This window comes from Electrophorus electricus, chromosome 21, assembly GCF_013358815.1.
Source record: "Electrophorus electricus isolate fEleEle1 chromosome 21, fEleEle1.pri, whole genome shotgun sequence".
Lineage (NCBI taxonomy): Eukaryota > Metazoa > Chordata > Actinopteri > Gymnotiformes > Gymnotidae > Electrophorus > Electrophorus electricus.
The window spans coordinates 13,725,458-13,752,331 of NC_049555.1; the positions used below are offsets into that span (position 1 = coordinate 13,725,458).

General features: G+C 42.6%; 1 protein-coding gene across 1 annotated transcript; it reads right to left on the reverse strand.

Moving 5' to 3' along the window:
* Positions 1 to 10: 10 nt before the first annotated feature.
* Positions 11 to 26,874, reverse strand: galr1b (galanin receptor 1b). The gene is made up of 3 exons (XM_035521095.1): positions 25,527 to 26,874; positions 23,499 to 23,564; positions 11 to 1,332 (listed from the first exon to the last, which is right to left on the reverse strand). Exons 1-3 carry the CDS (start codon positions 26,199 to 26,201, stop codon positions 1,015 to 1,017), a joined length of 1,059 nt encoding a protein of 352 aa, XP_035376988.1. The 5' UTR covers positions 26,202 to 26,874; the 3' UTR covers positions 11 to 1,014.

Here is a 26,874-nt window from a genome sequence, read left to right on the forward strand (position 1 = left end):
TAATAAAAAATTGACAGTTTATCGTAAGTATTTATTTCAGGATTAGATACAGTATAGCCATCCATAAACTTGGACCTCTTTCATTTTTTTAAATAAAGGTCTAGTCCAAGAAGGTTAAAGTGCATTCTTAAAGGGGCTGTGTGTCTGTTCATGGGCATGCTTTTATTGTGATGATGCCTAAAAGACCACAGATATATAGATAATGCACATTTAACCATGGCAACAAATTAATTGGCAAATACACCACAGCCACATGGACTAGTGTAGTGTCGAAATCATTACCAAAAAAAGGCTCAAACACTGGACAGTCACGAAACATCTCACATTTACATTTACGGCATTTGGCAGTATAAAAGTGCTTTGTCATTTACATGTAGAATGTATATGAGATTACACATTCACAAACAGTTGTGAACTTGATTAAGTCATTTTCTCAAAGACGTTCAAAAAACTTTGATTTCTGATGATATTTTACATTTTTCCAGGTTGAAATCTTCAAAACCTTCTAAGTTTTGTAGCGCTTTGAAACCGTTTTTCTGTCACAAAGAGGACTACTGCAGCTCTTCTAAATTGCTTTAAATGCTTTTGAGAGTGCAGTACTCTCAGAATGCTCATTTAGATAACACATGCTGATCCATGCAGTTCTTTCAGTCTACACTTTGGGGTTTTTCTTTTCTCTCTCTGGACCCTTGCTGGCTGCACTGTTGCAGTCACTGTGCAGCCGCTGGAAACCCACAGCTCCACTCCCTATAGATTGCAAATAAATACAAAGCAATTTGAGACTTTTTGCAAGCATAAATGTTTCTTAGAGCTGCTGTAATCTCGATCTCCCTACAGCCAGTGGCACTGCTGAGCTTGCACGCCTGTGTGCCTGGTGTAGCATTTTCACTGTGTCTATAATGTGAAGAGCATGAGTAATGGAGCCAGTCATTGAGGCTGGGTGTGAATTTAAGGCTACGTTCAGACGGCTGCTCACTTTCAACTTGCCAGAGCTTGTTTCTCTGGCTTGGGCCCTCACACGTTGGTGGTGGAGGGCGTGGTGGAGAAGTTCTCCATCCTGATGCGTGCAATCTTTTTCACGGGTGGGGGGGAGTAGAAGAGGCGGCAGGTAAAGGCCTGCCGGCAGGCTTTACGGAAGTTCTCAGAGAGGAAGGCATAGAGAATGGGGTTGACGCAGGAGTTCCCATAGGCCAGGCAGTGCGACGTGATGCGGAACGCGAAGGAGGCATCGCTCAGGGGGAACACGCCAAACTCCACCCACATGGCGATGATGTGGTGGGGCATCCAGCAGAAGAGGAACGCTGCTACGACCAGAAGCACTGTCTGGGCTGTCTGTGAGATGAGAGAGATAGAGAGAGAGAAAGACAGAGACCTGCAAGAATATACAGACAATGTCTCCACTGCAAAAGAAAGACACTATGTAAACACTGTCTGAGCCAATGGATATGGAGAGTAACAGTTCCATGTTAAAGCCTAGAATAGGAATATCAAGACACAAACAAAATCACAACCAAATTGTGAACAAGAAGATTTTTGTCTAACGATGACTTTGAGCAGGTGAAACACCACAGAACCAAAAATCAATACCAGGTTGTTCTGTTTTCTTCCCCAGTGTGTTTAGGGTACAAATAGGCGTTAGACAGCTTGTGTACGTGCCCATCTTCAATCTAACAGGCTTTCCCAGGGTTTATTCCTTTATTATGATAGTATTGCGAAGGACTAATACATATATATATATATATATATATATATATATATATATATATATATATATATATATATAGAGAGAGAGAGAGAGAGAGAGAGAGAGAGAGAGAGTGAGAGAGAGTGAGAGAGGTGGTAAGGCAATACTACCTGTCTGAAATGTTTGATATTACCAGTTTCTCTAGAAATATGTTACAATGAATTCTAGTGTAATTCTTTCTGATCCTATCAAAGTCTAAACAAGTCATCAGCTTGACAAACCAAAAGAATGAGCAGTATTCACAAATTTTAAGAACTAAGTCAACAGCTGAATTTAACCAAGGTTATGGCTAACTGACAGAAAAATAAAGTCTGCTCGTGTTTGACCATTCTCAGTACCAGCAGGTGCTGGTTATCTCAGTACTGTGGATTATCACAAAAATGGGATGAACACTGGGACAACAACAGGTGCCTGTGTTCAGATATTTAGAACGATCTGATGACATAGCAAAAAGCAACCTAAAGAGGCTTAAAAAGGGATGACCATGAAAGCAAAGCAGGTGAATGCACTATGAGGAACTCATACAAGTCTAGAATGGGTCCAATTGCTGATACCATGCAGTGGATGGAAAAGAAGAACCCCACAGGATTGTACCCCACGAGGTGGTTCTAAAGCATCCCTGCCAGTTGCATGGGTATTAGAGACAGGGCAGGGTGATGCATTCATGCAATCACGCACTACCTTTCCTCTTCAAAATCAGTTGGCACTGAAACATCTGTAAATCATAATGAAGCAATTTTAAAAGTACTTTCAGATCTACACATGTGAATAGGCAAATGAAGCAATAATTTCATCTCTACCTGTGAATAAATAAAGTGCTAACATCTTCCCAATGTCAGTAATAAATTAAATCCTGTGTGCACATGTGTATTCTACAAGACTTTCTTGTATCTCTAATCTGAATAGAAATGATGTGTTTAGTTGTTTTGGTTGGGCATAAATCTATTTCAACATCTCCAGTGCTCTGTCACGTCACAGACCGGAGCGTTCCCCGTTTCCCGGGCAACCTAGTCACGTCCGGGTTTACGTCAGTCTTTGTGGTTACCTGTCTCGTCCCCTTAATCTCCAGCTGTTTTGAGTTTGTCCCTAATTGTAGTGTTATAAAAAAAACCCGTCCCTACGTATATTGTTTGTTGGTTATTGTCTTTATCTTACAGTGTTTCTATGATTGTGGTTCTGGTTCGATCTCGGTGTTTAGCCCGTTCTCGTTTGTTCTCCGTGTTTGGTTACCATTGCTGCATGTTGCTTTCCTTGTTTAGTTCTGTATCTTCGTCGTCAGTATTGTTTGTTTTATGTAGCTTGGTTCTGTGTTGTTCCCGTTTGTCTGTCTTTATGCTCACCGTTATGTTTTATTATTTATTATGTTCTCCGTTAGTCTTTCTTTAACGTTTTATTCCCTCGTTGCCCATTTCTCGCCCTCACCCAGTTATCATATTATTCTTCTGTTTGTTCTTCATTTTATTCTGTATTTTTAGTCTGTGTCGATTATTAAACGTCTTATTTGTTTATTCTTGTCAATCAGTTTGGTTCGTTATGGCGTCGTCACTTCGCACGTGTGTTCGCTCTCCACCCCCTCCCGCGTTACAGCTCAAGTTACTTTTTAATGTTTTTCTGAGAGAACGTCACGGCGCACTTAAACGGCTGAGTGTTTTCTAAGTTGTCATGCCAAAATAAACACTTCACCTGACATCAATTAGAAGTCACAGTTTGCCTCATAGACGTACATGTTTAAAATGAGACGTAGATGAAGCCGAAGACGTCTAGTACATGACAAAGTGAATCTTTAAGATTTCAAAACCAAAGGCTTTCTGGGATTCAACAGGGCTCATTTATTCATATGTCCCGTGCCTAACACAACAAAATAAATAATGCTATTCACTTCTCCAGTCTTGCTCCAGGAGCAGTTTCAGCTATAAGTTCTTGTCACTATGCACTAAAAACAATTCATCAAACAAACAGCTCTCTCTTTCAGGTTGTCACTGTGGCATTTGCAGGTTAATGTTTAAAACTGTTAAAACCTGAAAGGATTACAGAATTTAAAAAAAGGGGGGGGGGGGGGCAGATCTGCTGTGTCTGAATTATATGTAATTGTTGCTATTAATTTCTTTATGTCTGCTTTTCACAAAGTCAGCTGGCCCTTCTGGAGGCCTGACTGAACAAATGGCTGAAATACCTTTCTGTCACCTGTAGGGAGAAAATGCTCTACTGTGACCCTATGAACAAGTTTTAAAAGTAAATGTCTCTTCATTCATGTTGCACCCATCAAAGTCTCTTTATGTACCTCAGTCCTCTGTGCTTTATGTTTACATAACACCTAATATTCTGGGTACAAAAGGAGATGAGAAAAAAAGAGTTTACATGTGAATATTGTTTGCATTGGCAACATAATAAGCAGGTTGTTACTAAGGTGTTAACTTAGTCCTAGGCTAGCATGAAGGTGTTATTAAGGTGTAAGATAAGTCCAAGTCTTATTCCTAGTCTTACTCCTAGTCTTAGTCATGGGAGGCTTGGCCACTTGTAGTGGAAATCACTCCACTTTCCACCCTCGCTCCCAGTCCCCGGAGTATTCATTGGGCACACCTGTCCTCACTAATGAAGTGTCTAACGCCCACAGGTACCTGAAGACAGCATGCACATTAGCGGACTAATCCCCAGCCTAAGCAGGTGATTGTCACTGCACTGCCTTCAAGACGAAGACTACCTTGGATAACATGTATGTGTGTTTCGTGCATCAGTTATCATTTGAACTATGGATAATAAAATGCACTTCCCCGCAACCCCATCTCTTACTTTCTCCGAGCTGCCGCCATCACAGAATGTGCAGCCAGCTGAAAGCGAGGCGAGTAGCCTTGACTGGGCGCACCTGCTAGCGGTACAGATGGCGGCACTAGACTCACCGGGAAGGTGAGTTCGGGAACAGCCTTGCTGGTGAACGCATCCCCAATCCTGAAAGATTATCGCGCTTTTATTTAGGAGTTGAAAGTGGTCTTCTATCATCCGTGAAAAGGGAGACTTTGCGGGCAAACTTTGTTGCATGTGAAACGGGACAAAATCGGTGGCGGACTTCACTATGGAGTTCCGAACCCTTGCGGCGGGCTCGAAGTGGAACGAACCAGCACTGGTGGATGTATTCTTAAACAGTCTGAGGGCGGAGCTACAGGCAGAAACAGCCTGTAAACAAGAAGTGGCCTCACTGAATGAAGCGATGCAATTGGTCATTACGTATGATCGTCTACTGCAAGAAAAACGCCAGTACCTGGACCGAAGAAGGCCCTATCGGGAGGACATTCCATCAGGAGGACTAGTGGACTCCCCAGAAGAACCCATGCAATTGGGCGGGGCAGAGGTCTGCCGTAACCCTAGAGAGCGCAAGAGAAATGACTGCTGGGTGAGTTGTTCTCATTCACTATACATGTGTGAGGTCCAGGTTAATGTGACACACCAGGAACATAGATTATCTGCCTCAGCCCTTGTGGATTCAGGGGCAGCAGGGAACGTAATGGACTGGGCGTTTGCGAGGAGATTACGGATAAGAGCAATTCCTCTGCCCGCTCCTCTAAGTGTTCGATCATTGGTTGGAGGACCAGTAGGATCAGGTTAAATAACACATGTCACACCACATGTAGCCTTAAGGACAAACAAGTTACATATTGAATGCATTGCCTTTTATCTTCTCCCTTTCCCACCCACTCACACTAGGTCTACCCTGGCTAAGGGTGCACAACCCTCGCTTCGACTGGTCCGGTAACCGTATCCTTGAGTGGGTGGGTTCCTGTGAAGGTAGATGCCTCCACCCCTTGACCTTACCTCTCCGGTCAATGACCATCAAGAGCCCCAATACAAATGACATATTCCAGGTACCCCGCGAGTATAGGGACCTGGCGCAAGCATTTAGTGTTACACCCAGCTCCCTCCTCACCATGAATGGGACTGAGCCTTTACGCTCGAGGAGGGTGCTGTTCCACCTCGGTGTAAACTCTACCCTCTGTCTCAGGAGGAAGAGGGGATCATGGGACAATACATCAAGGAGGCTTTGCAGCAGGGCTACATCTGTCCCTCTACCTCCCCAGCCTCGGCAGGTGTCTTCTTCATGAAGAAAAGGGATGGGGGACTAAGACCGTGCGTCTATTTGGTTCTGCCATACGGTCTCGCCACTGCTCCCTTGATATTCCAGGCCTACATTAATCAGGTTCCAAGGGAGTCCCTGAACAGATCTGTTGTTGCTTATATCGATGAAATATTGATCTATTCCTCTTCCTGGAACCAACATGTGCATGACGTAAGGGCTGTGCTCCAGGTTCTTTTGCATAATCACTTGTTCTGCAAACTAGAGAAGTGTGAGTTCCACAAGCAGGAGGTGAGCTTCCTAGGGTACATTATCCGCGAGGGTAGCATGCGCATGCAACCTGGTAAGGTTGCAAGTGGCAAGATGGCGCCGGTGAGGTCGGCTGCTGTCACGACTGCTCCGTCCACACCTGGCACTTTTTTCGCTCTTTTAACTATCTTTTTCGTTCTTTTCGCTCTTCCCGCTACCCCTGACTTCTCCGCAGCCCTTCTCTACACACCACGGCGCGTATCTCGTACAGCAGAGATGCCCTTATTTCTCTTAATCTACATAGCACTCACCTCAAGCCGTCTGTAACCCCGGACCCAAGATGGCCGACGGAGATCCTGAGAGAAAACAGAGGACGCGGCGCGAGGAAAAGGCCTCGAGGGAAGCGAGCCGGCGTCAGGAACAGGCTGAGGGCTCAGGCAAACCAAGCTCCCTTACCTAGCATCCTGCTAGCCAACGTCCAGTCTCTGGATAACAAGCTCGATGACCTCCGGGCCAGGATAAAGTTCCAGAGGGACATTCGGGACTGCAATCTCCTCTGCTTCACTGAGTCGTGGCTGAACCCAGCGGTACCAAACCACGCTATCCAGCCGGCCGAGTTCTTCTCGGTTCACCGCATGGACAGGACGGCAGATTCGGGGAAGTCGAGAGGCGGCGGAGTGTGTGTGATGGTAAACAGCTGGTGCAACAATGCCAACGTTGTTACTCTCGCCTGCTCCTGCTCACCCAACCTGGAGCTGCTCGCCCTCAAGCTTCGTCCTTTCTACCTTCCCCGGGAGTTCACTTCGGTCATCATCAACACCGTGTACATCCCACCTCAGGCTAACATGGACACTGCACTGTGTGAACTTCATGAGGCTCTCACACAGTTTCAGGCACAGCACCGGGACACTGCACTTATTGTGGTTGGGGATTTCAACAGCGCTAACCTCAAGCGTGCGGTGCCCAACCTTTACCAGCACGTAACCTTCCCCACCAGGGGAAATAGGACACTAGACCACTGCTACACCCCATACAAGGGCAGTTACAAGGCACTAGCTCATCCACCGTTTGGTAAGTCGGACCACGCCGCCATCTTCCTCCTACCAAAATATAAACAACGGCTGAAACAGGAAGCTCCGGTTCAGAGGGAGGTCGCGCGCTGGACAGACCAATCGGTGGCCGCTCTGCAGGACGCTCTGGATGACGCGGACTGGGACATGTTCCGGCGCAGCACTGATGATGTCAGTGAGTTTACGGAGGCAGTAGTAGGATTTATTGGGAAACTGGTGGACGACACGATCCCAAGAATCACCATCAAGAAGTTTTCCAACCAGAAGCCCTGGGTGGACAGAACCATCCGCGAGGCTCTGAACTCTCGAACTGCTGCCTACAATGCGGGGATCATCAGCGGGAACATGGACGAGTACAAGTCTGCGGCATACGGAGTGCGCAGGGCGGTGAGGGAGGCGAAGCGGCGCTACGGGAAGAAACTAGAGACACAGTTCCAGCAGAGTGGCTCTAGATCCCTGTGGCAGGGACTACGGATGATCACGGACTACACAAGCCCACCCTCCGGACTGATGAGTGCGGATGAGTCTCTGGCGAACGAGCTGAATACATTCTTTGCTCGCTTCGAGGCTACATCTAGCAGTGCCAATGCTAGCAGCGCCAATGCTAACAGCGCCAATGCTAACAGCGCCAATGCTAACGGCGCTAGTGCTAATGGCACTATCGGCGCAGCCAATGGCACATGCGCGGGGCCCACCATAGAACAGTGCCCTCTCATCATCACGGAGAGTGACATGAGGAGAGTGTTTAAAAGGGTGAATACCAGGAAGGCGGTGGGACCAGACGGTATCTGCGGGAGGGTCCTCAAAGCCTGCGCAGATCAGCTAGCCCCGGTATTCACCGACATCTTCGATCTCTTCCTGACGCTCGGTATTGTCCCGTCCAGCTTCAAGCGGTCCACCATCGTCCCCGTCCCGAAAAAACCTCGACCCTCCTCCGACCTCAATGACTACCGCCCTGTCGCCCTCACATCAGTCGTGATGAAGTGCTTTGAAAAGCTAGTCAGAGACTTCATCACATCTTCACTGCCAGCCTCCATGGACCCACTGCAGTTTGCATATCGCCACAACCGCTCCACTGACGATGCGATTGCACATCTGCTCCACACTACACTGACTCACCTGGACGAAGGGAGGGGAAATTATGTTAAAATGCTATTTGTCGACTACAGTTCAGCATTTAACACTATCATCCCCTCCCTACTCACTACTAAGTTGGGAGATCTAGGACTGCATACATCCCTGTGCGACTGGATCTCCAACTTCCTAACAGACAGACCACAATCAGTACGGGTGGGCAACTGCTCCTCAACCACCCTCACCCTCAGCACTGGAGCTCCTCAGGGTTGTGTCCTAAGCCTCCTGCTCTACTCACTGTACACCTACGACTGCACAGCCACTTCCAGCTCTAACATCATTGTCAAGTTTGCTGACGACACCGTTGTCGTGGGTCTGATCTCGGACAACGACGAGAGGGCCTACCTGGAGGAGATTAAACACCTGGAAAACTGGTGCCAGGAAAATAATCTCCTCCTAAACGTCAGTAAGACAAAGGAGCTGATCGTGGATTGCAGCAAGAAGCAGGAGCGGCACTACCAACCTGTGAGGATCAGTGGAACCATGGTGGAGAGAGTAGATAGTTTCAGGTACCTTGGTGTTCACATCTCACAGGACCTGTCCTGGTCCCGCCATACCAGCTCCCTGGCAAAGAAGGCTCGTCAGCGTCTTTACCACCTCAGACGCCTACGGGACTTCAGACTGCCCTCCAAGGTACTGCGGAACTTCTACACCTGCACTATCGAGAGCATCATCACGGGGAACATCACAGTCTGGTTTGGGATTAGCACCAAGCAGGACAGACAAGCACTCCAAAGGGTAGTGCGTTCAGCAGAGCGCATCACTCACTTGGAACTTCCTGACCTGCAGACCATCTACTACAAGCGGTGCCAGACCAAGGCCAGGAAAATTGTGAAGGACCCCACCCATCCCAACAATAGACTCTTCTCTCTGTTGAGGTCAGGGAGGCGCTTCCGCTCCCTGAAGACCAAGACAGAGAGGCTGAAGAGGAGCTTCTTCCCACAGGCCATTCGGGCCCTGAATCAGGGAAACTGATAAACTGTGGGGACCACCACCACCACCATGTAACATGACTGTATATCTGTACATCTGTATATATAGATTTAGATTTATACTCAATTACCCTGTTACACAACAACTGTAGATATGGAATTATACAAAATGGATCTGTACATTCTGTAGATTGTGTACATATATACCCAACCATATACATTGTGTATATAATCATAATATACATATATTGTACATACATTGTTAATATATTTTTGTACATACATAATATATATATTTATCTGCATATATATGTTTTTCTCTATGCACCCCTGTTTCTCTTCCTCAGTTTGGACAGAGCGCTCTCCACCATTTCACTGCGTGTTATGCTGTGTATGACTATGTATGTGACGAATAAACCGAACTTGAAGGTGGCGGCCGTAAGGGAATGGCCAAAACCTCAAAGGCACAGGGAGCTTCGATGTTTTCTGGGGTTTGCGAACTTCTATCGCCAGTTTATAAAGTCTTTCAGCAGCCTAGCCCAACCCCTCACTGACTTGCTGAAGGGTCAAGCCAGGAGGTTGAGATGGCACCCCAAGGCTGAGGGTGTGTTCAAGGGACTTAAGACCACTTTTTCCACCCACCCCCGGCTGACCCTGAGAAGCCTTTTGTGGTGGAAGTGGATGCTTCAGACCTGGGTGCTGGTGCTGTCCTGTCCAAGCACCAAGCAAAGGCGGGATGGCTCAGACCCTTCGCTTATTATTCCAAGAAACTAAGCCCAGCAGAATGGAACTATGGGGTAGGAGACAGGGAGTTACTGGTCATGAAACTCACTCTGGAAGAGTGGAGACACTGGTTAGAGGGGGAAAAACACTCCTTTACAGTGATGACTGACCACAAAAATTTGGAATATCTACAGACAGCTAAGAGACTGAATGCAAGACAAGCCCACTGGTTGCTCTTCTTTTCAAGATTTCGGTTCCGAGTTACCTATAGACCGGGGGCATGGAACGTCAGAGCGGACGCTCTCTCAAGACAGCATAACATGGAGACCCAACCTACCAATCTGGGACCGGTTCTCTCCCCTTCATGTTTCCTGGCCACACTGCAGTGAGAGATCGATCGGGAGATTGCAGCTGTGAACCCTCACCCACACTGTCCCCCTAATCACCTCTACGCTCCTCCCCGACACCGTAGTGCCCTCATGACATGGGCTCACTCCTCAGTGGGAACAGGACATCTGGGGGTCTACCCGTACAGCCCAACTCCTGAGATCTCAGTATTGGTGGCCCGCCATGCATAGGGAGATTGTAAAACATGTGGCATCATGTGCAGAGTGTGTCCGCAGCAAGATACCGCGGTAAGATGATGCCCTTACCCACTCCTCTATGTCCTTGGTCACACATTGCTATAGACTTTGTTACAGATCTACCCATCTCAGAAGAGAACACAGTGATATTGATGATTACGGACAGATTCTCAAAGATGGTGAGATTTATCCCATTAAAAAGACTACCTACAGCCTGGGAGATGGCTGACCAACTCTTCCGCCATGTATTTCCGCAGTTTGGACTGCCGGTGGACATTGTTTCGGACCATGGCCCGCAGTTCATGTCCAGAGCCTGGAGGGAGCTACTGGGAAAGCTGAACATCATGTTCAGTCTTACATCCGGGTACCACCCCCAGGCCAATGAACAGGTGGAGAGAATAAATCAAGAACTAGGTAAGTTCTTGTGTTTCTATAGTTATCAACACCCAGAGACCTTTCTCCTGGGGGAAAAAATATGCTCAAAATTCACTATGCCATTCTGGCACGAGGATGACGCCATTTGAGTGTGTTTTAGGGTATCAGCCAGCGCTTTATCCATGGAACGCGCCCATGTCCGACCAGCCGGATGTGGAGGAATGGTGCCGATGCGGTGAGCGATTGTGGGAGGAGGCACATCAGAACCTAAGCAAGGCCATCGCCAACTATAGGAGGAAGGCAGAAACTCTGCGATATGTGTCGGGACAACAGGTGTGGGTCTCCGTGAAAGATGGCCGAGCGGGCCCCTTGGGTAAGCTGGAGGCGAAGTATGAGGGCCCATACACCATACTGGGGCGGATTAATGATGTCACGTATCGTGTGGGTTTGCCCGGACACAGTAAAGCGTCACAGGCTTTCCATGTGTCGGCCCTGAAGCTGCTGGTGGAGGGTCCCCTCACAGAAGAGGGTCGCCCCCCAGATCCTCCACCTTCACCCATCGACATTGCGGGAGGGCCGGCGTACAGGGTTAGGGCTCTGCTGGATTCGCGTCGGAGGGACAAAGGACTTCAATACCTAATTGACTGGGAAGGTTTTGATCTGGAGGAACAATGCTGAGTACCGTACTCCCAGGTATTGGACCCCAACCTCACCACCTCCTTCCATCGGGAACACCCGGATAAGCCTGCTCCTTGACGACCTCATCAACCATGTGTCAGTAGGCGGGCAGGGTCTTCGAGCGTGGTCTGTCATGGGAGGCCGGTCCACTCATAGTGGGAATCACTCCACTTTCCACCCTCGCTCCCAATCCCTGGAGTAATAATTGAGCGCACCTGTCCTCACTAATGAAGTGTCTATTTAAAACCCACAGGTACCCGAAGACAGCACTGCACATTAGCGGACTAATCCCCAGCCTAAGCAGGTGATGGTCACTGCGCTGCCTTCAGGACAAGGACTACCTTGGATAATATATATATGTGTTTCGTGCATCAGCTATTATCTATGGATAATAAAATGCACTTCCCCCCAACCCTGTCTCTTACTTTCTCCGAGCCGCCACCGTCCTCACAGGGTTAGTCCTAGGCTAGCGTGAAGGTGTTATTAAGGTGTAAGATTAGTCCTAGTCTAAGTCCGAGTCTTAGTCCTAGGATGTGTAGAATCCTCAGGTACCTAGTCTGTAGTTTTGCTGCTGCACCATAAGTCCTGTTTAGTTTCTTGAACACTAGGTACAGCTCATCCATACAAAAATTAGGAAAGCAAATCTTCAGAAATTCACCCAAGAAAAGAAATGTGTGGGAGATTCCATAAAGCCCTGTGCTGTACTCTGAACATATGAATGTGGCTTTACTTAGCAAACCTTTTTTGGGCTTGATTTCAAAAAAGGTCACATGTTTTAAAGCAGATTAGAAAGGATACCTTCACTCATAAATTGAACATATAATAGCTGCAGAACCATTCTTAAGATGCAATATATATGCTATATATATATATATATATATATATATATATACTTTTGCTTTTTCCAAACCCACCATGCACTCAAACATGACATACATGGAGTTGCATACATTTTCTTTGGGCCTTGGTGGATCTGGCAAAACTAGTGAAAGCAGGATAATAACGAGAAAAACATTGAATATTAAATGTTTAGCACTAATTGCGACTGTGCGCTGATGTCGGAGCTGTAGCAGGTCAGACAAGTTGATTCAATAAAGAGTGTGAAGTCATTCATGAGATGCTAGCATCTGTATGTTTGACTCATAAATAATAAAACAGTAAACCAATGGAAAATCTTTCAAGATCAGGGGGCCGTGTTAGAGCTGTCCATCACTTAACAAATGCATGTTGGGACTGTCTTTCTTTACCACAGTTTTAAGTTTAATGTGTCTTTGTTTTCTTTTCTGGATCATCCACATTTTCCTCCCCCTGGTGTATTCAACCAATACAGTAGTTAATTTCTGCAATAGCCCGTGTGTCTTCTCACCTTGTCTTCTTTTGTTTAACCTTGTTTTACATTCCTGTAAAGAGTCCTGTATGGCAGGTGTCAGTAAGTTCACTTGAGACACTATAATGTGGCAGTCAGTTACTGCAATCTTATGACAGATCCTGAAGTCTAGCTCTGGGTCTTGGATTAGTGCTTGTTGATTTTCTTTGGACCAGCATGTCAGTCTGTCTGAACACTAGACAAGTTTATTAATGTCAAATAGAATTGATTTATGGACTGCCGATCCACTGCTCTGCCATATTCTCTGTTTGAGGTGTGTACTTGTAAACTGTAGGTACTGGAGAAAGGGCAAAATAGGATGGACAGGCTGAAAATGTGCTTAGATGCTAAAAGTATTTATTCTGTTTGAAGTTTTAAACTATTTACACATGGCCAACATGCACATGAAAATTCATATATTGGACTAGTTCTTGGTGATATGAGATTAATATATTGGATTAGTGGTTGGTGATGTATAATTAATATATTGGACTAGTGGTTGGTGATGTATAATTAATATATTGGACTAGTGCTTGGTGATATATGATTAATATATTGGACTAATGCTTGGTGATATATGATTAATATATTGGACTAATGCTTGGTGATATATGATTAATATATGGGACTAGTGCTTGGTGATATATGATTAATATATTGGACTAGTGCTTGGTGATATATGATTAATATATTGGACTAATGCTTGGCGATATATGATTAATATATTGGACTAGTGCTTGGTGATATATGATTAATATATTGGACTAGTGCTTGGCGATATATGATTAATATATTGGACTAATGCTTGGTGATATATGATTAATATATTGGACTAATGCTTGGTGATTGGTTCTTGGGTGTCATTGTTTTGAGTAAACAGTACATTCTGTCAGTCTCAGAAAAGTTGTGAGAGGCAAAAGCAAATCTCTGTTATGACTTGCTATCTGCATATAGCCAAAAGTGATTATAGAAAGAATTGGGAATAGTGTGAGGCCACGCAGAGTTAACACTGATTAATTTAGTTTTGCTTGTTGTAGCGCTCAGTTGAACACACTGTTCTCCAAATTAGTGCTCTCAGTAGTTTGACCACAGTTATCATGGGAAAAAAAAATGTGTTACACCATGAACCCATGCAAAGAAAGGCCTCAGCAGGCCTGTGGTATGATGAGATCTGGAATGTTCCAATCGTCATGTGTCATTAGGCAGCAGTCCAACCACAGAAAATGTGTGGCCATAAAAGTGCAATTCAGTCCACCTCAACTGTGTGAAGGATGATTTTCCAATCCTGCTGTTACATTCCCTATGTTATTACATCACCGAAGCATTTCTGAAGCTTGCAGGATTGCACCTCTCATTTTCCGGGAGAATGCAGCCGTCACAGCCCAGAGAACCCTAAAGTACCTTTGCAAGCCTTTAAAGACATAAGCAATGACTTTCTTTGCTTTCTTCTACCATGGTGATGCAGAGAAAATCACTGACCCTTGCAATTTGGACAGGATGTCTTTATCAAACAAAGCATTGTTTACTACTACTTTTTTGTCTCTCACAGGTGTATGGGAAAGAGCCATTCTGGTGTATCAGGCTTTTCAGTGGTGCCCCATTCTACTGCTCAGTAGACACTGTGGCACAGATGCATAAAAGTAGACATCTTGATTTTCACCGATCAGGTTTGGCCTTTCATTTCAGACACATCCAAAAATGACTCACAAGAAGTCTTCAGCCAAACACAGGCTGGTGTTGTGGCGCAGAAAAGTGGTGTCAGGAATACGCTGCTCTCTGCAGGTCGGAAGTGCACCCACCGTGTCCACTTCCAGGTAAGAAGTGCACTTTTTCACAAAGGATCTGTAAGAATTTTAGTCTGGCATATGACCTTTGCCCTTAGACATCCAACAACATTCAATGTCTCTTTCACTAATGCACAATAAGTTTTGTGGTTTGTTTTCTTTCGGGGACTTGAGATAAGCAGCAGGCAAAAGCAACAAAAGAAGCAGCATTCCAATATTTGGGATAAAATCATCTTAGTTTTAGCTCCGCTCATACCACATGCGACGCAACAAGCAAGCTCACAATAAAGTCCAGGCCACACTGGGAGCTTTTATGAAGCCTTCATCTTTCCTTAGTCATGTTACAGGACACACACATGCTTCACTAAACCATTTTTATGTCCATATACACTTGCTAGAAGTGCAATTTCCCATAATATGTAGATTTTCCGCTATGCTTATGTGGTCTTGGGACACATACCCTGCTCGACAAACACTGTCATCTCGCTTTGCTTCTGACAAGCCTTAATTAAACCTGTAACATTATTACTAAGCATATTTAGATATGCAAGAGATGAAAGGTCTCGTTTACTGAAAATTGCTTAACTAGAGCAAACAAAACAGCACGGCGGGCAGCTGTAAGAGGAATGTTTCACGAGCCATGCAGATATGGTTGTGGTAAACTTTCCTGTGCTGGCCGTTGTACTGTAAGCTGCTAATAGCTTAAACAAATCTGCCACTTAATGTACAAACACAGAGGACAATGCTTTGAACCCCATTTAAACGCCAGAGGCACAGTTAGTGCACTTGTTATCTGTTATCATAGACACTATTCAAATCATATTTGTGCAGCCTTGCATGCATACCGCAAGCAGCACATTTCTTCCCATCTTTTTTTTTGTGAGTTTGAGTTCTTTCTAGCAAAGAGAGCAATTCTGACTTTATAATCAGAATGCAAATATGTCTTTTTTCCTCTGTAAATGCATGTTATATGTTACGCATGCATATGTTAACTAATATGTTAAATGATTTTTGCATAAACCGTGAAAGTAGCGTCATCACTCGGCTACCAGCGAGCTGTTCTGCAGATGTTTGTGTAGCTACTGAGGGAAGAAAGTGCCAATGTCAGTGTTGTTCAACCATGAAATCAACTGACACCTGGCACCACCACTTAAAACACAGACCACAGGCAAATAAGACCAACACAAATGCTTTGGTGGCGGTCAGGGTTACTCTGCCATATAGCCTGTGGAGTCCCTTAGCCACAAAAACCTTGGAAGAGAAACAAACACTGCACGTTTCTAGCATAGGAAGACAAAACAATGTATTTCTGAGACAACACAGTGTCTCACAACGTATTATGTGGCTTCCACCAACATCTGCAACATAATCAGATTATCAGTCGCAGTTTGCTTCCCAAACAAATTAACAGAAGTACAAAGGCATTCTATTATGTCCTCCATCTTCTTGCAATTAAAATGGTGAAGTACAAGCCTGTTTATGTCCTCAGTCTTATTTTGTTTCTTTAATCAAGTCACTGATTAGCTGTGTATATCTGAGAAGAGCAGACTTTGGAAGGCCACTAGTTTTAATCAGCAGTGCCGAAGCTGCCAATATCTCTCATAATCTGCTGCTCCCTCGAGCTGCCGGTGAGTGATTTAATTAAATTAAAAATAAATTAAGACAAATTCAATTAACCTTTAAAAAAAATATTCTTACTTGGTTTAGATTGTATTAAATTCTCCACAAAACCCTACACACAAATTCCCACAAAGTTGAAAAAAAAGTTTGTATGAGGAGCAACAAGAGTGCTGTAGTGCCCCCCCCCCCCCCCCCCCACAGACACACCTCCACCCCCGTTAGGGAATAGAGGAAGCCCTATTACGCCTGGACAGACTCTCGTCCAAGCCGTCAGTGCCATTCCTTCGGACAGTAAGACTAAAATAATTCACTTCACAGGCCTTGGGGGGATGTTGTATGCAGTGCTTTCTGGCAATAAATGATAAAGACCGATACGATTTCAGTCTCATCAACCACAAACAGTGGTGGAGACTTTTGTTGTTAATGACAAAAGGTGTTTTGCTTGCGAGCTCTCAGGCTTGTCTCGATCAAGGCCGACACGTTGATTCATCCTCACCTGCTGTCAGAGATTCTGTTTAGTACCACACCTCTGCAGGATCTAATAGCAGCACACTGATATCAGGAAACAAAACACTGAGCCCGATCACTGTAACTAAAGATGGCATTTCTCGTGCGCCTGTCTTTCATTGCAGCGCTAAATCTTCCACACAAGTACTCCTTTACCATCCAGGAAGACAGAGTGTGCTGCAGTAAGCTGTAAGTAAGCGCTAATGACGCTAAAGCACATTCATGATTATATAGAAACTACAGCGCTCAACGCTGTTGTTGGATCTGTGCCGCTTTGATAGTTCTACTGCAATCAGGTCGAGAGCTGCTGAAACAAATCTGTAAGAGCAGATGGGAACTGGAGACCAATTCATAATTCCCACGACAACAAGGGGAAGGAAGGTTCAGATACAGGACTTCCCCATTAAACCATGTGATTTAATAGCAATATCGGTACAAAGGTCTAAAAGGAGACTGTTTCAGGAAACAAGCAGGGAAAAATATAGGATCAGGTGCCCAGAGGCAAAACTGGACACCCAATATTCAGACCAAACAGACTATTGTATTCAGTTCATGCACCAGCATAGAAAGTGTTATGCCTCTGATAGTAATCTCTATATTTTATTTTTGTTATACTGTTTATATATTTATACTGATTAGAATTAGAATAGTCATTGTTTATAATAAATTTCACTCTCCTTGGACTAGATAAGTAGCAACTTACAGACCCTTGAAATTCTGAATATGTTTATGTCTACAGAGCTCTGGCTAAGAGTGTTTTATAATATTTACTGTTTGTCACTGTTAAACAGAGCAACTGATTCCAAGCCATTTAAAAAAAAAAAAAAAAAAAAAAAAAAAAAAAAAGTTCTCAGCAAGCAAGATTTAAAATGTTAAAATGTAAATAAATAAATAAACAGAAGCAAGAGGACTGATGGTGCATCAGTGCTGTGACAGGAAGCACACACATGCCAGAAATCTCAGTCTATTCTAAACTATCCTGCAAATCTGTCATAAAAAAAACTCTTAACAGATGTCCAGTAACTGGTGAGTAAGCAATTGTGCAATTGCAATCGTGGGCAATAAATGTGTCTTTATAAGCCATAATTATTGTACAGGACAAAAGCTAAAATAGAAACAAACACAATTTAATTTTCTGATGATGTTATTATGACAAGACTAAAAAACAATAACAAACAACAATGAAGAAGAGTTATCCAAATAACTGCCATCAATTTGGCTTCAAATGTCATAAATAAAAGAGATTATTGTTGACTTCAAAATAGCAAAACAGACAAAACAGTGATTCCCACTTTCTGGGCCAATATAGAAATGGTAATCTGTTTTAGAGGGAAATGAGACCATATATATCAGATGTGTAAGTGATATAGACAGTTCAGTTGTTGTGTTCGGTTCTTCTAAGGTGAGTTTCCCAAAATAGATTTGAACATTTACTGTGGTGACTGGGATTATTTCACAGTCCAGTGTTTTGGGAAACTGGCCCTGATATATTTTGATTCTTCCATAAATAATGTTTCTAAAATTCCAGCCATGCTTATGACTACAAGACAGTTGACCATCAGGTGTAAGTGAACTTTGTCTTAAGATGTGTATGCTATCTTCTTTTTATCCATTTCTGCTTGCAGTGTGGCCAGCAATGCACCTTGTGTTAGGTCTGTGGTCCAAACATGCCTAGCAATATATTAGGTTGAACTCTAATCCATTCTGGGTGTTAGTACTCATGTCTTTTCCTGTTTGTTTGCAGTATTGCTTCAGATGCTGCCAGCATGAGACTCATCTGCTCTAGTCCTTCTAGTTTCCTGGACCATGTCTGTTTGACTGTTTTGTAGTTCATGAGGTAAAAAAGTGTTTACAAGGAATTATTACCTCTCCACCAGGACCGTATAGAAAACAATCTTCTTTGGGATAAGGTCAAGAGAAGTCTTCCCATGGAATGTGGTAGTAACGGGTTCAAACTGGTGTGGGTGTTGAATATCAGTTTACATATATTGACTAATGTATGGTTTAGACGTAATGGTGGCAAATGAAAATATTAATATGTGAATACATAATCTTTTCTGACAAATGTATAAAAATGTGGGTTCTTTGTGTGATTGTTAGACATTCTCCGGAGGGTGCCTCAATAATGCTTGTTAACGTAACCCTGCAATAAAGGACAGGACCAGGTAGTCTCTTCTACTAATTCAGAAGGGTGCATCTTTGTTTTATATTAGAATGTTTAAGACTAAAACTTTAAACATTCTAACAGTTAAACTGTTCCTGATTGGGGACTTGGGAACGATATTCATTTGCATATGCCACTCAATCTCTCGGTACAATGGGTTCTTGCTTCTGTTTAACCCACCAGCACGGTCCAGAGACTGCCTTTCACTTACAGTTCCATCAGCACTTTCCTCAAAGTTGGATATTCCTACTTTAAGAGTCTTCATTCAGGTCCTCTTTCTTGGCACAGCTGTTGGATTTCTGCAGTGTAACCATGGATGCTATGGAGTGCATGCCATAAAGAAAAAGAAATGGTCTGAACTGACCTAAAGAAAACCTCTGAACTATATTAGGTTTTTTGCATTTCACCACCTTCTATCTAATGCAGGTACTGCTAGATGTCTTGTAGGTGGTAAATTTAATTACAGCTGATCTAATATGGAACATTCTTTTTAAACCATAAATGATTACAGCAGACCGCTTCTTTAATCTATTAATATTGATTATATTTAACTGATATTGATTATATTTAACTGATTATGTTTCCTGGATATCGTGTATATGTTGCTAGGGCTGTGTAGAGTGTAATTAATATAATATATATTGCCTAGATGTATGCATTTAATCAATCTGTCTTATCTTCTGACATGTGGTGGTTTTCCCAGTGGAAAATGTGTAGATTTGGTTATTTCAACATGGCTTGAATATTGAGATACTAATGCAGCTGAAAGTTGTCATTGACCATGCAGAGAACTGAACAGTCTGAGAAATTCTGTAGCTTTTTAAGTCACAATGAGAGTAGAAAAAATAAATAATAACAATAAATAATAATAAACATTTCTGAAGTGTTGCCCATTTTCTTTAAAGGATGCCTTTGTTTTGTTTTGTTTTTTTTCTTTAATAAATTGATTAAGTTTGATTTCACAATAAATTCACCATTATCTCCCACAGAGTTATTCTCTTTATAATATCCAGCGTGGGAGGGTTGTTTATCATACTGGCAATGTGACAGTAAAACTAGCAGGCAGGACACAAAATCCACTCCAGAACACCAACCCATGAAAAGTCTAATCATCCACTCCTCTTTCTCCAGGCTCAGAGGATAGTGGCAGGGAATTTCGCAACCCGGTGACTCGCGGTGGCAGCTCTGTAGTGAAGGTACTCGACTAGCAATCAGAAGGCTGCAGAGTTCTGACTGTTGGGCCCCTGAGCAAGGCCCTTAACCCCCAATCGGTTGAACTGCATTCAGTCATAGTTGTGAGTCACTTTGGATAAAGGTGTCAGCTAAATGCTGGTAGGGCAGTGTTGGATGGTGGTGTTAGTCCATACGGCACGGTGATGTAACTTATAACATACATTTTGTCTGCTGAGAGTTGAGGGGCATCTACAACTGAGGAGCGTGGCTGACAGTTGAGTGGCATCTACATAATTAACTGACAAAGAGTCTCTAACTGTACTTGATATGGATTGATTAGTAATATGGCAATCATTAATATAACAATCAGAATTTGAATCATTTTATTTTGGCTACGCGTCCAAGCAATTTATCTTTGTGTACAGTATGCACACCCATGTATGACACATCATATATATCACAAGCCAGACAAATCCACATAGTATTTAGAAGTATTTCAAGAGAAAATAAGTAAATATTTACTTATGTGCAGGGTCTGAGTAGAGTACAAAATGAACTATTATTAATATATACTACAGAAAATATTAAAAACATAGATTTATCACTAAAATTATGACAGACACAGTTGCATGCTGTTGTTATATTTGGCTCTTGCAGTGTAATGTTACCAGCTGATTACTGTATAAAATGTGCTGAAATGAACTCATTTACTGACATGTTACTCTACCACTGAAACATAACGTCAGAGAAGGCCTCCTACACTCAACAGGTAAGAACAACAGGTAAGAACCTTATAATATGGTCATGTTTACTGCTATAATGATTTAATGGGAAACAATGAATATATATAAATCACCACATGAATGTACATGCTAATGTAGTTTGATGTGTAGTCTGTGATTAAAATGTTTCTTTCTTGTGCAAATTATTTCCATGAAGTGGTGTTCTCTTGTGATCTGTAATAAAATTGGGCTTAATCACCTGGCATTTTCTGTTTGTCATTACTGGCTAACTATGATGAATCACCAATGGAACTGACTCTACTTTCAAAATGAAGAAAATATTAATGAATTAATTATTAAAAAAAACAACAACAGATATTTCCTTAATTAATAAATACATGTTTTTGCCTGTGATTATTTCTGTTTGAATCTGAACACTTTGATTTCATTTCAGCACCCTGTGGCATAACCAATCAAAACTCCTCTAAAGATGTTTCTTTCTGAAGATAATTCATATTTATTTCAAAGAGCATGCTTCTCTTCTCATTTTCTGCATTTACAAATCCATCATCCAAAATATATCCTTTGGAAGCTCATGTGCTACCATTTTCCTCACTTCCCACTGTACAACTAAAATAATAAAAACAAATAGTAAGTGAGACTAAAAACAAACAAAAACAAAAAACATTTGTAATTATCCATAATGTGTTATGTTATCTGTTAATACACACTGTGATTTCACAGTTAAACTCATATAAGATTCTAAGGTTCAAAAAGTTGAGAACCTCACAGCCAGAATGGTGTTTACAGTATATGCAAATTACTGACTAGTGGTGAGCACACATGGAAAGCTTCCTCCCACAGCCATATGATACAGTGAAAGTGACTTGATACTTCATGTTATTTGTGAGCAAGCACAAACTTGTGATAATGAAGTCTGCTTCAAACAGTGAATATGCAAGAAGACTTTTTATGCCTTGAGTGTTTTTTAATTATCGGGTATTAAGCGGGATTGCTGATGTGTGTGAGCTCTCGTCTGCTGCACTGCTGGAGACTCTATAACCTGCATCAGCAGAAACGCAAACAGTGGGATTGGAAGACAAGTTTGAAGAAGTGCATGTCGCTTCTACAAGTTCACTGTGTCACCTGGACTGACTTCACATGGTACAGATGTGAAGGCAGAAACGTTGTCATATGTCACCGATCCTGTTCTCTGCAGTATAAACAGATAACTACCACATCCACTGTGGTTATCTTATTCACACAGGCTTCCTCTTGTCCCTGGATAAAAATCTTATAGGATTTTTATCTTATAGGAAGTAAGAGGGTACCACTAGCACAAAGCTGACTGATAAATATAGTAGACTCAACCTCACCTACATATAGCGGACTCAACTACAGCTACATATAGTAGAATCAACTACTGCTACATATAGTAGACGCTACTCTTGCAATGATCAAGGTTTTATGGGGCACCACAGTCTTTGTGGCGCTGTACTGGTAAGTGCACCTGGAGCTTTTCAACTAAAGCCCATTGATCTGTTCAACTGCACTAATTACTGCACTAATTACACACAAATATATTTTTTGGGGGAAAGGGGGGGGGGCAGAGAGAGTAAATAAACAAGCATAAAAGCAAACAAACAAACAAAAACATTCAGTCCACAACATACTGTCACAGAATGTAGCATCTTCTGACATGATTCAATGCTAGTCGTTTGTTGCTATAGATACAGCCCCCAGCACCATCATTATGTTCTGAAAACTGCCTTTCTCTAGCACATTAGAAGTCAATTTAACCTCATTAGAATAATTACAGTTCATTCCCAATCAGGTGCTTCTGAGTGATATATGGAAATAATACCATCCCTACAGGTTAAGATTATCTAACTCTCACCAACTGGTAAAAGGCTTTTTAAAATCCCTTCTCTTTGCTTGTTACTAACAAGGTGACCCTGTTGCCATTGGTAACAGAAGGCAATCTTAAATGTTCTCTATTAAGACATATTGGCCAAAGTGAAGGGTTGAGGCCACAGATGAAATTGTCCTAAATGGATTAAGAGATACAGAGCTCAATAAAAATTTGCTGCTCCGTAAATTTTAAACACGTGGCATGATAGACCGAATGCATATCTGCACTCATGTGCAGTCAACACTTCCAGTGCACTTGGCCAGTGCCTAATATATCTGTGCTGTGAATGCTAAAATGCTCATTAGAGTTGCAGCAAGCTGCTAGGTGAACTCTACTCCAAGTTTGAAGAGCCTGACACTATTTACACAATTCTAAAGTTTATAATGAGTGATGCGTATGAAGGCAGCTCAAAAAATACATCAGTTAACTGGCACATTTCAGAGCCAATCAGGAACCTATGCCTCAGCAATAAAAGAGCAGCAACTGCCAGTCTAAACATCTGCCCTAACGCAGGGTTGCACTTAACGTGCTCTGTGTTGGCAGACCGCTAGTCCTAAGGTGCTGAGGATATGGTCCTCTTTGTAAGGCTGTTCGTGCTTTTAAATAGCCAGTATTATCCTTGCTGTTAATCAATGTCTTAAATCTATGTAGAGTACAAGAAAAAACTGCTTTGAAATCAGAAGTGTTATTCTTACCTTTCTCTTTGAGTGCTCAGACTTCTTGGATATATTCTTGATTTTTTTATGTAGATGGTATAACACCTACAAGAAGACAGAAATTTAAAGTTGGACATTTTAAGGTCCTTATTGAGATACAAACTTTCACACTGCAATGATGGATTGACTTTTGTAAACTGAGTTTTGTAGTTGGGTTAGACCAATACTCTGGCAATAGTTTGGTATTTAATCCTCTACCAATCAGATTGTACATGGGTAAAATTAAATTTGAGATGCTCTTTAAAGCTAAAACATTTCACTACAATAATAGGTTAAAGAAATAGGCTAATACACCATTTTGTAAGTAAAGCTTTTCTCTGGTATGGATGCATTTTATTTCTGAAAAATCTTTTAAAACCATTGGAATAGACTTTAAAGAGTCATGTGTATAGGTTCACCAAAGCTGGGGCTATCTAATACATACATTGTTGCCCATCTCGCTATTGTTGATTATCATTATTAGTGCAGTATAGTGTTTTTGTCTCCATAATGCTGACTGATTGTGTGGAGTTTGAAAACACAAAAGAAGAAAAATCATACTGGGTATTTCATTTACCAAAAACACTATAGAATTGCAAGAATGTTTGTGCCTGTATTTCATTAGCTTAATGATTAATTAGATTGAGTTAATTATTAATTGTGTTTAGTTGGTGTTTGAAGCATGAAGGTTATAACTGCTGGCCTTGGTAATCCTTCAGTGATCCTTTGAAAAAAAAACTATACCATCATATTCCACTACAGCTTTTTAACTGTCCTGTTTCCTGTTTAAAAATGTGCAGAACCCTTATGACTCATGAGCGAAAATTAACACAAATGGAATGCCTTATGAGTGAACAATTGAAGCATCCGTGAGCACTTGCCTTAACTGGCACAGGTAGGGCTAAAGTTTGAACACTCATGAATGCAGGGATAATCTCTGAATCTCTGAAGATACAAGACAGACAGTTTAAGTTGAGGTAACACAATCTGACCACTGAAAGCCAGTTGTGTAGGAATTCTTCAATGTTATAAAGTTTCATTTGTTCTTTGTGTATAGTGTATAGTGTGTTTATTGTTGGATGACTTCAGTGCTTGATGGAGGCACAGTTAAAGTGATTTGTATGTAGGCTGATGGGCTCACTGAAGGTCCGGGGCAGTTGGGGCACTTATACTTCACTGATCTAGACTTAACTTAGCTGCATTATAGGATGGAGAGTCAGTATATACATAAGTTTATTCTCGTAGCAACTGTTCTAGTCCAATCAATTGCTTTAATAAACTGCCTTTGTCTAAATACTAACTATATTCAGCCTTGCTAAGATGTATCATTAAATTAATCTCTGTTGAAGCATATCTGATTCCATGTGAATCATTGCAAAAAATCTGTAGATGTATATAGAGGCCCCCCTCTACACTGGAATACAGTCTCAGCACGTGAGCTTTTTGATTGCTGAAATTGCAGTTACACTCTAAACGACTTATAATGTAAAGAATGCGCGTTGCGTGCTACTCTGACACTTGAAAAATGTATTAATATATCTATACATTTTCAAATACATCGGGACTACCTGCGGATGTTCCCACCAAACGCTCATATGTGCAGTGCTGTCTTGGTCTCACAGTGTGCGGTCAATAATCAGAAGTCAGGATTATCATAAAAAGGTGTCACCTATTTGTCATTGGCGCAAATGTACAGGCGCAATGCGCGCAATCCACCAAATTTGGAGAAATACGGTTTTTCAAACATAATAATAGTGATGATTATGTACTTAACACATCTTAGTCCAGAATCAAGTTTAGTCCTATACATTTTGGCGTTTGAAAAGTATTGAACGTGCAATGAGAACACAGTGGAAAGTGGACACGGTGCACAGTAAACTACATGATCAAATACGACGTTTGGTATCTTTTCGGCAACACTGTGCTGCCAGTTTTGACTCTCTGATAAACTATGCAAATCTGCAAACCACACTTCCACCAGAGATAGCAGTGACTTCTACGTTGACTCGGCAAGATGCGAAGCCTTACCTTAGCATAAGAGCACGTAATCAAAACCAGCGGTAAAAGGTACCCAATGATCAGAATGGTCACTTTATATGTGTGTCTGGCGACTCGTTCCGTCCAAATCTCCCAGCAAAATGAACTATTGGGGGCGTGAGGGTGATTCGTCAGAATCTGATGCTGCGCAACCGGGACGGCGAAAATAAACGAAAGCATCCAAATTATACAAACTCCGAGGAGCGCGTTCCTGCGGTTGCGTATACACGGGGACTTTTTGGAGAGAACCACGGCAATGTACCTATCCACAGACATGGCGACCAGCGTGAAAATGCTCACCAGCATGCTGACCATGAGAAAATAGTGCACGAATTTACAGAGGAACGCGCCGAAAATCCACTCAGGAAGGGAGTATATAGTTGCCTGAAATGGGACACAGAAGAGGAGAAAGGATAAGTCTGCAATGCTGAGATTGAGGATGAAAATGTTGGTGGTGCTTCTTGAGCGTCTCGTCTTAATTCTGCCAATAACGACGATCACCAAAGAGTTTCCAACAACACCCAGGAAAAAGATGCACCCGAATACCACAGGGACGATCGCGAACTCTGCGCCAAGAGGTTCTTCTGCTGTCTGATTCGTGTCCAGTTGATCCTCGGACCAAAACATCGTTTCATTTCTGGAGAAGCCCATTTTTCCTGGCATCATTTATTCCACACGAAAAAAACAAGACATCAGTCCAATTAGGTCCCGAATAAAGTAATTCAAAATATGAATTTGCAATTTCCCTTTCTCATAGTCAAACCTTGAATTCCATCGCGATGGGAACGATGATCGAAGAGTAAAGTGTAGATTGACTGATGGTAAAAACATGGTATAAACGTGCATTTGGTGATTTCTTGCTGTTCATCGTGGCAAATCGATCTATGACTGTGACCAAAGACTTGTCCGCAGGTTCCCTAGTCGTGAAGTATAGCTATACCGCCTCTTAACGCACGGCTTCTCAGGAGCGGGAGACTTTCTGTGAGGCATAACGTGCTTTTCTCTTCTGTCTTCAGCACCGCTCCAGACACATTACCCGTAAGTAAGGGGGGTAATGTAGGTTAAGTGCAGGAACAATCAAACGGATCTTCAGACGTATCTCCATGGTTTTTGGTTTTCTCATTCGCGTTAAGGTGAAGCGACGACCGGCTGTTGTAGAGCAGTTGTTTTTACGTGCTAATGTTGAACTTTGACAGCGTTAGACACATTACATCCATAAAACGACAAAGGACCTTTAAGCTTTTCTCACATTATCTTACTGAGTGCAAGGTACAAAGAAACTGGAGCCACTGCCCATTAGCCGCATAAAATCAGCAGTGAGCCACTAGTCGCGTAAGTC

What these genes read in the sequence shown, in the direction of transcription:
- galr1b (XM_035521095.1), bottom strand. Translation starts at nt 26,201, where the DNA reads ATGATGCCAGGAAAAATGGGCTTCTCCAGAAATGAAACGATGTTTTGG. An exon ending in TTACGTGCTCTTATGCTAAG is followed by an intron (nt 23,565 to 25,526) that starts GTAAGGCTTCGC and finishes GTCTTCTTGTAG; the next exon opens with GTGTTATACCATCTACATAA. An exon ending in CTGAGCACTCAAAGAGAAAG is followed by an intron (nt 1,333 to 23,498) that starts GTAAGAATAACA and finishes CTCATCTCACAG; the next exon opens with ACAGCCCAGACAGTGCTTCT.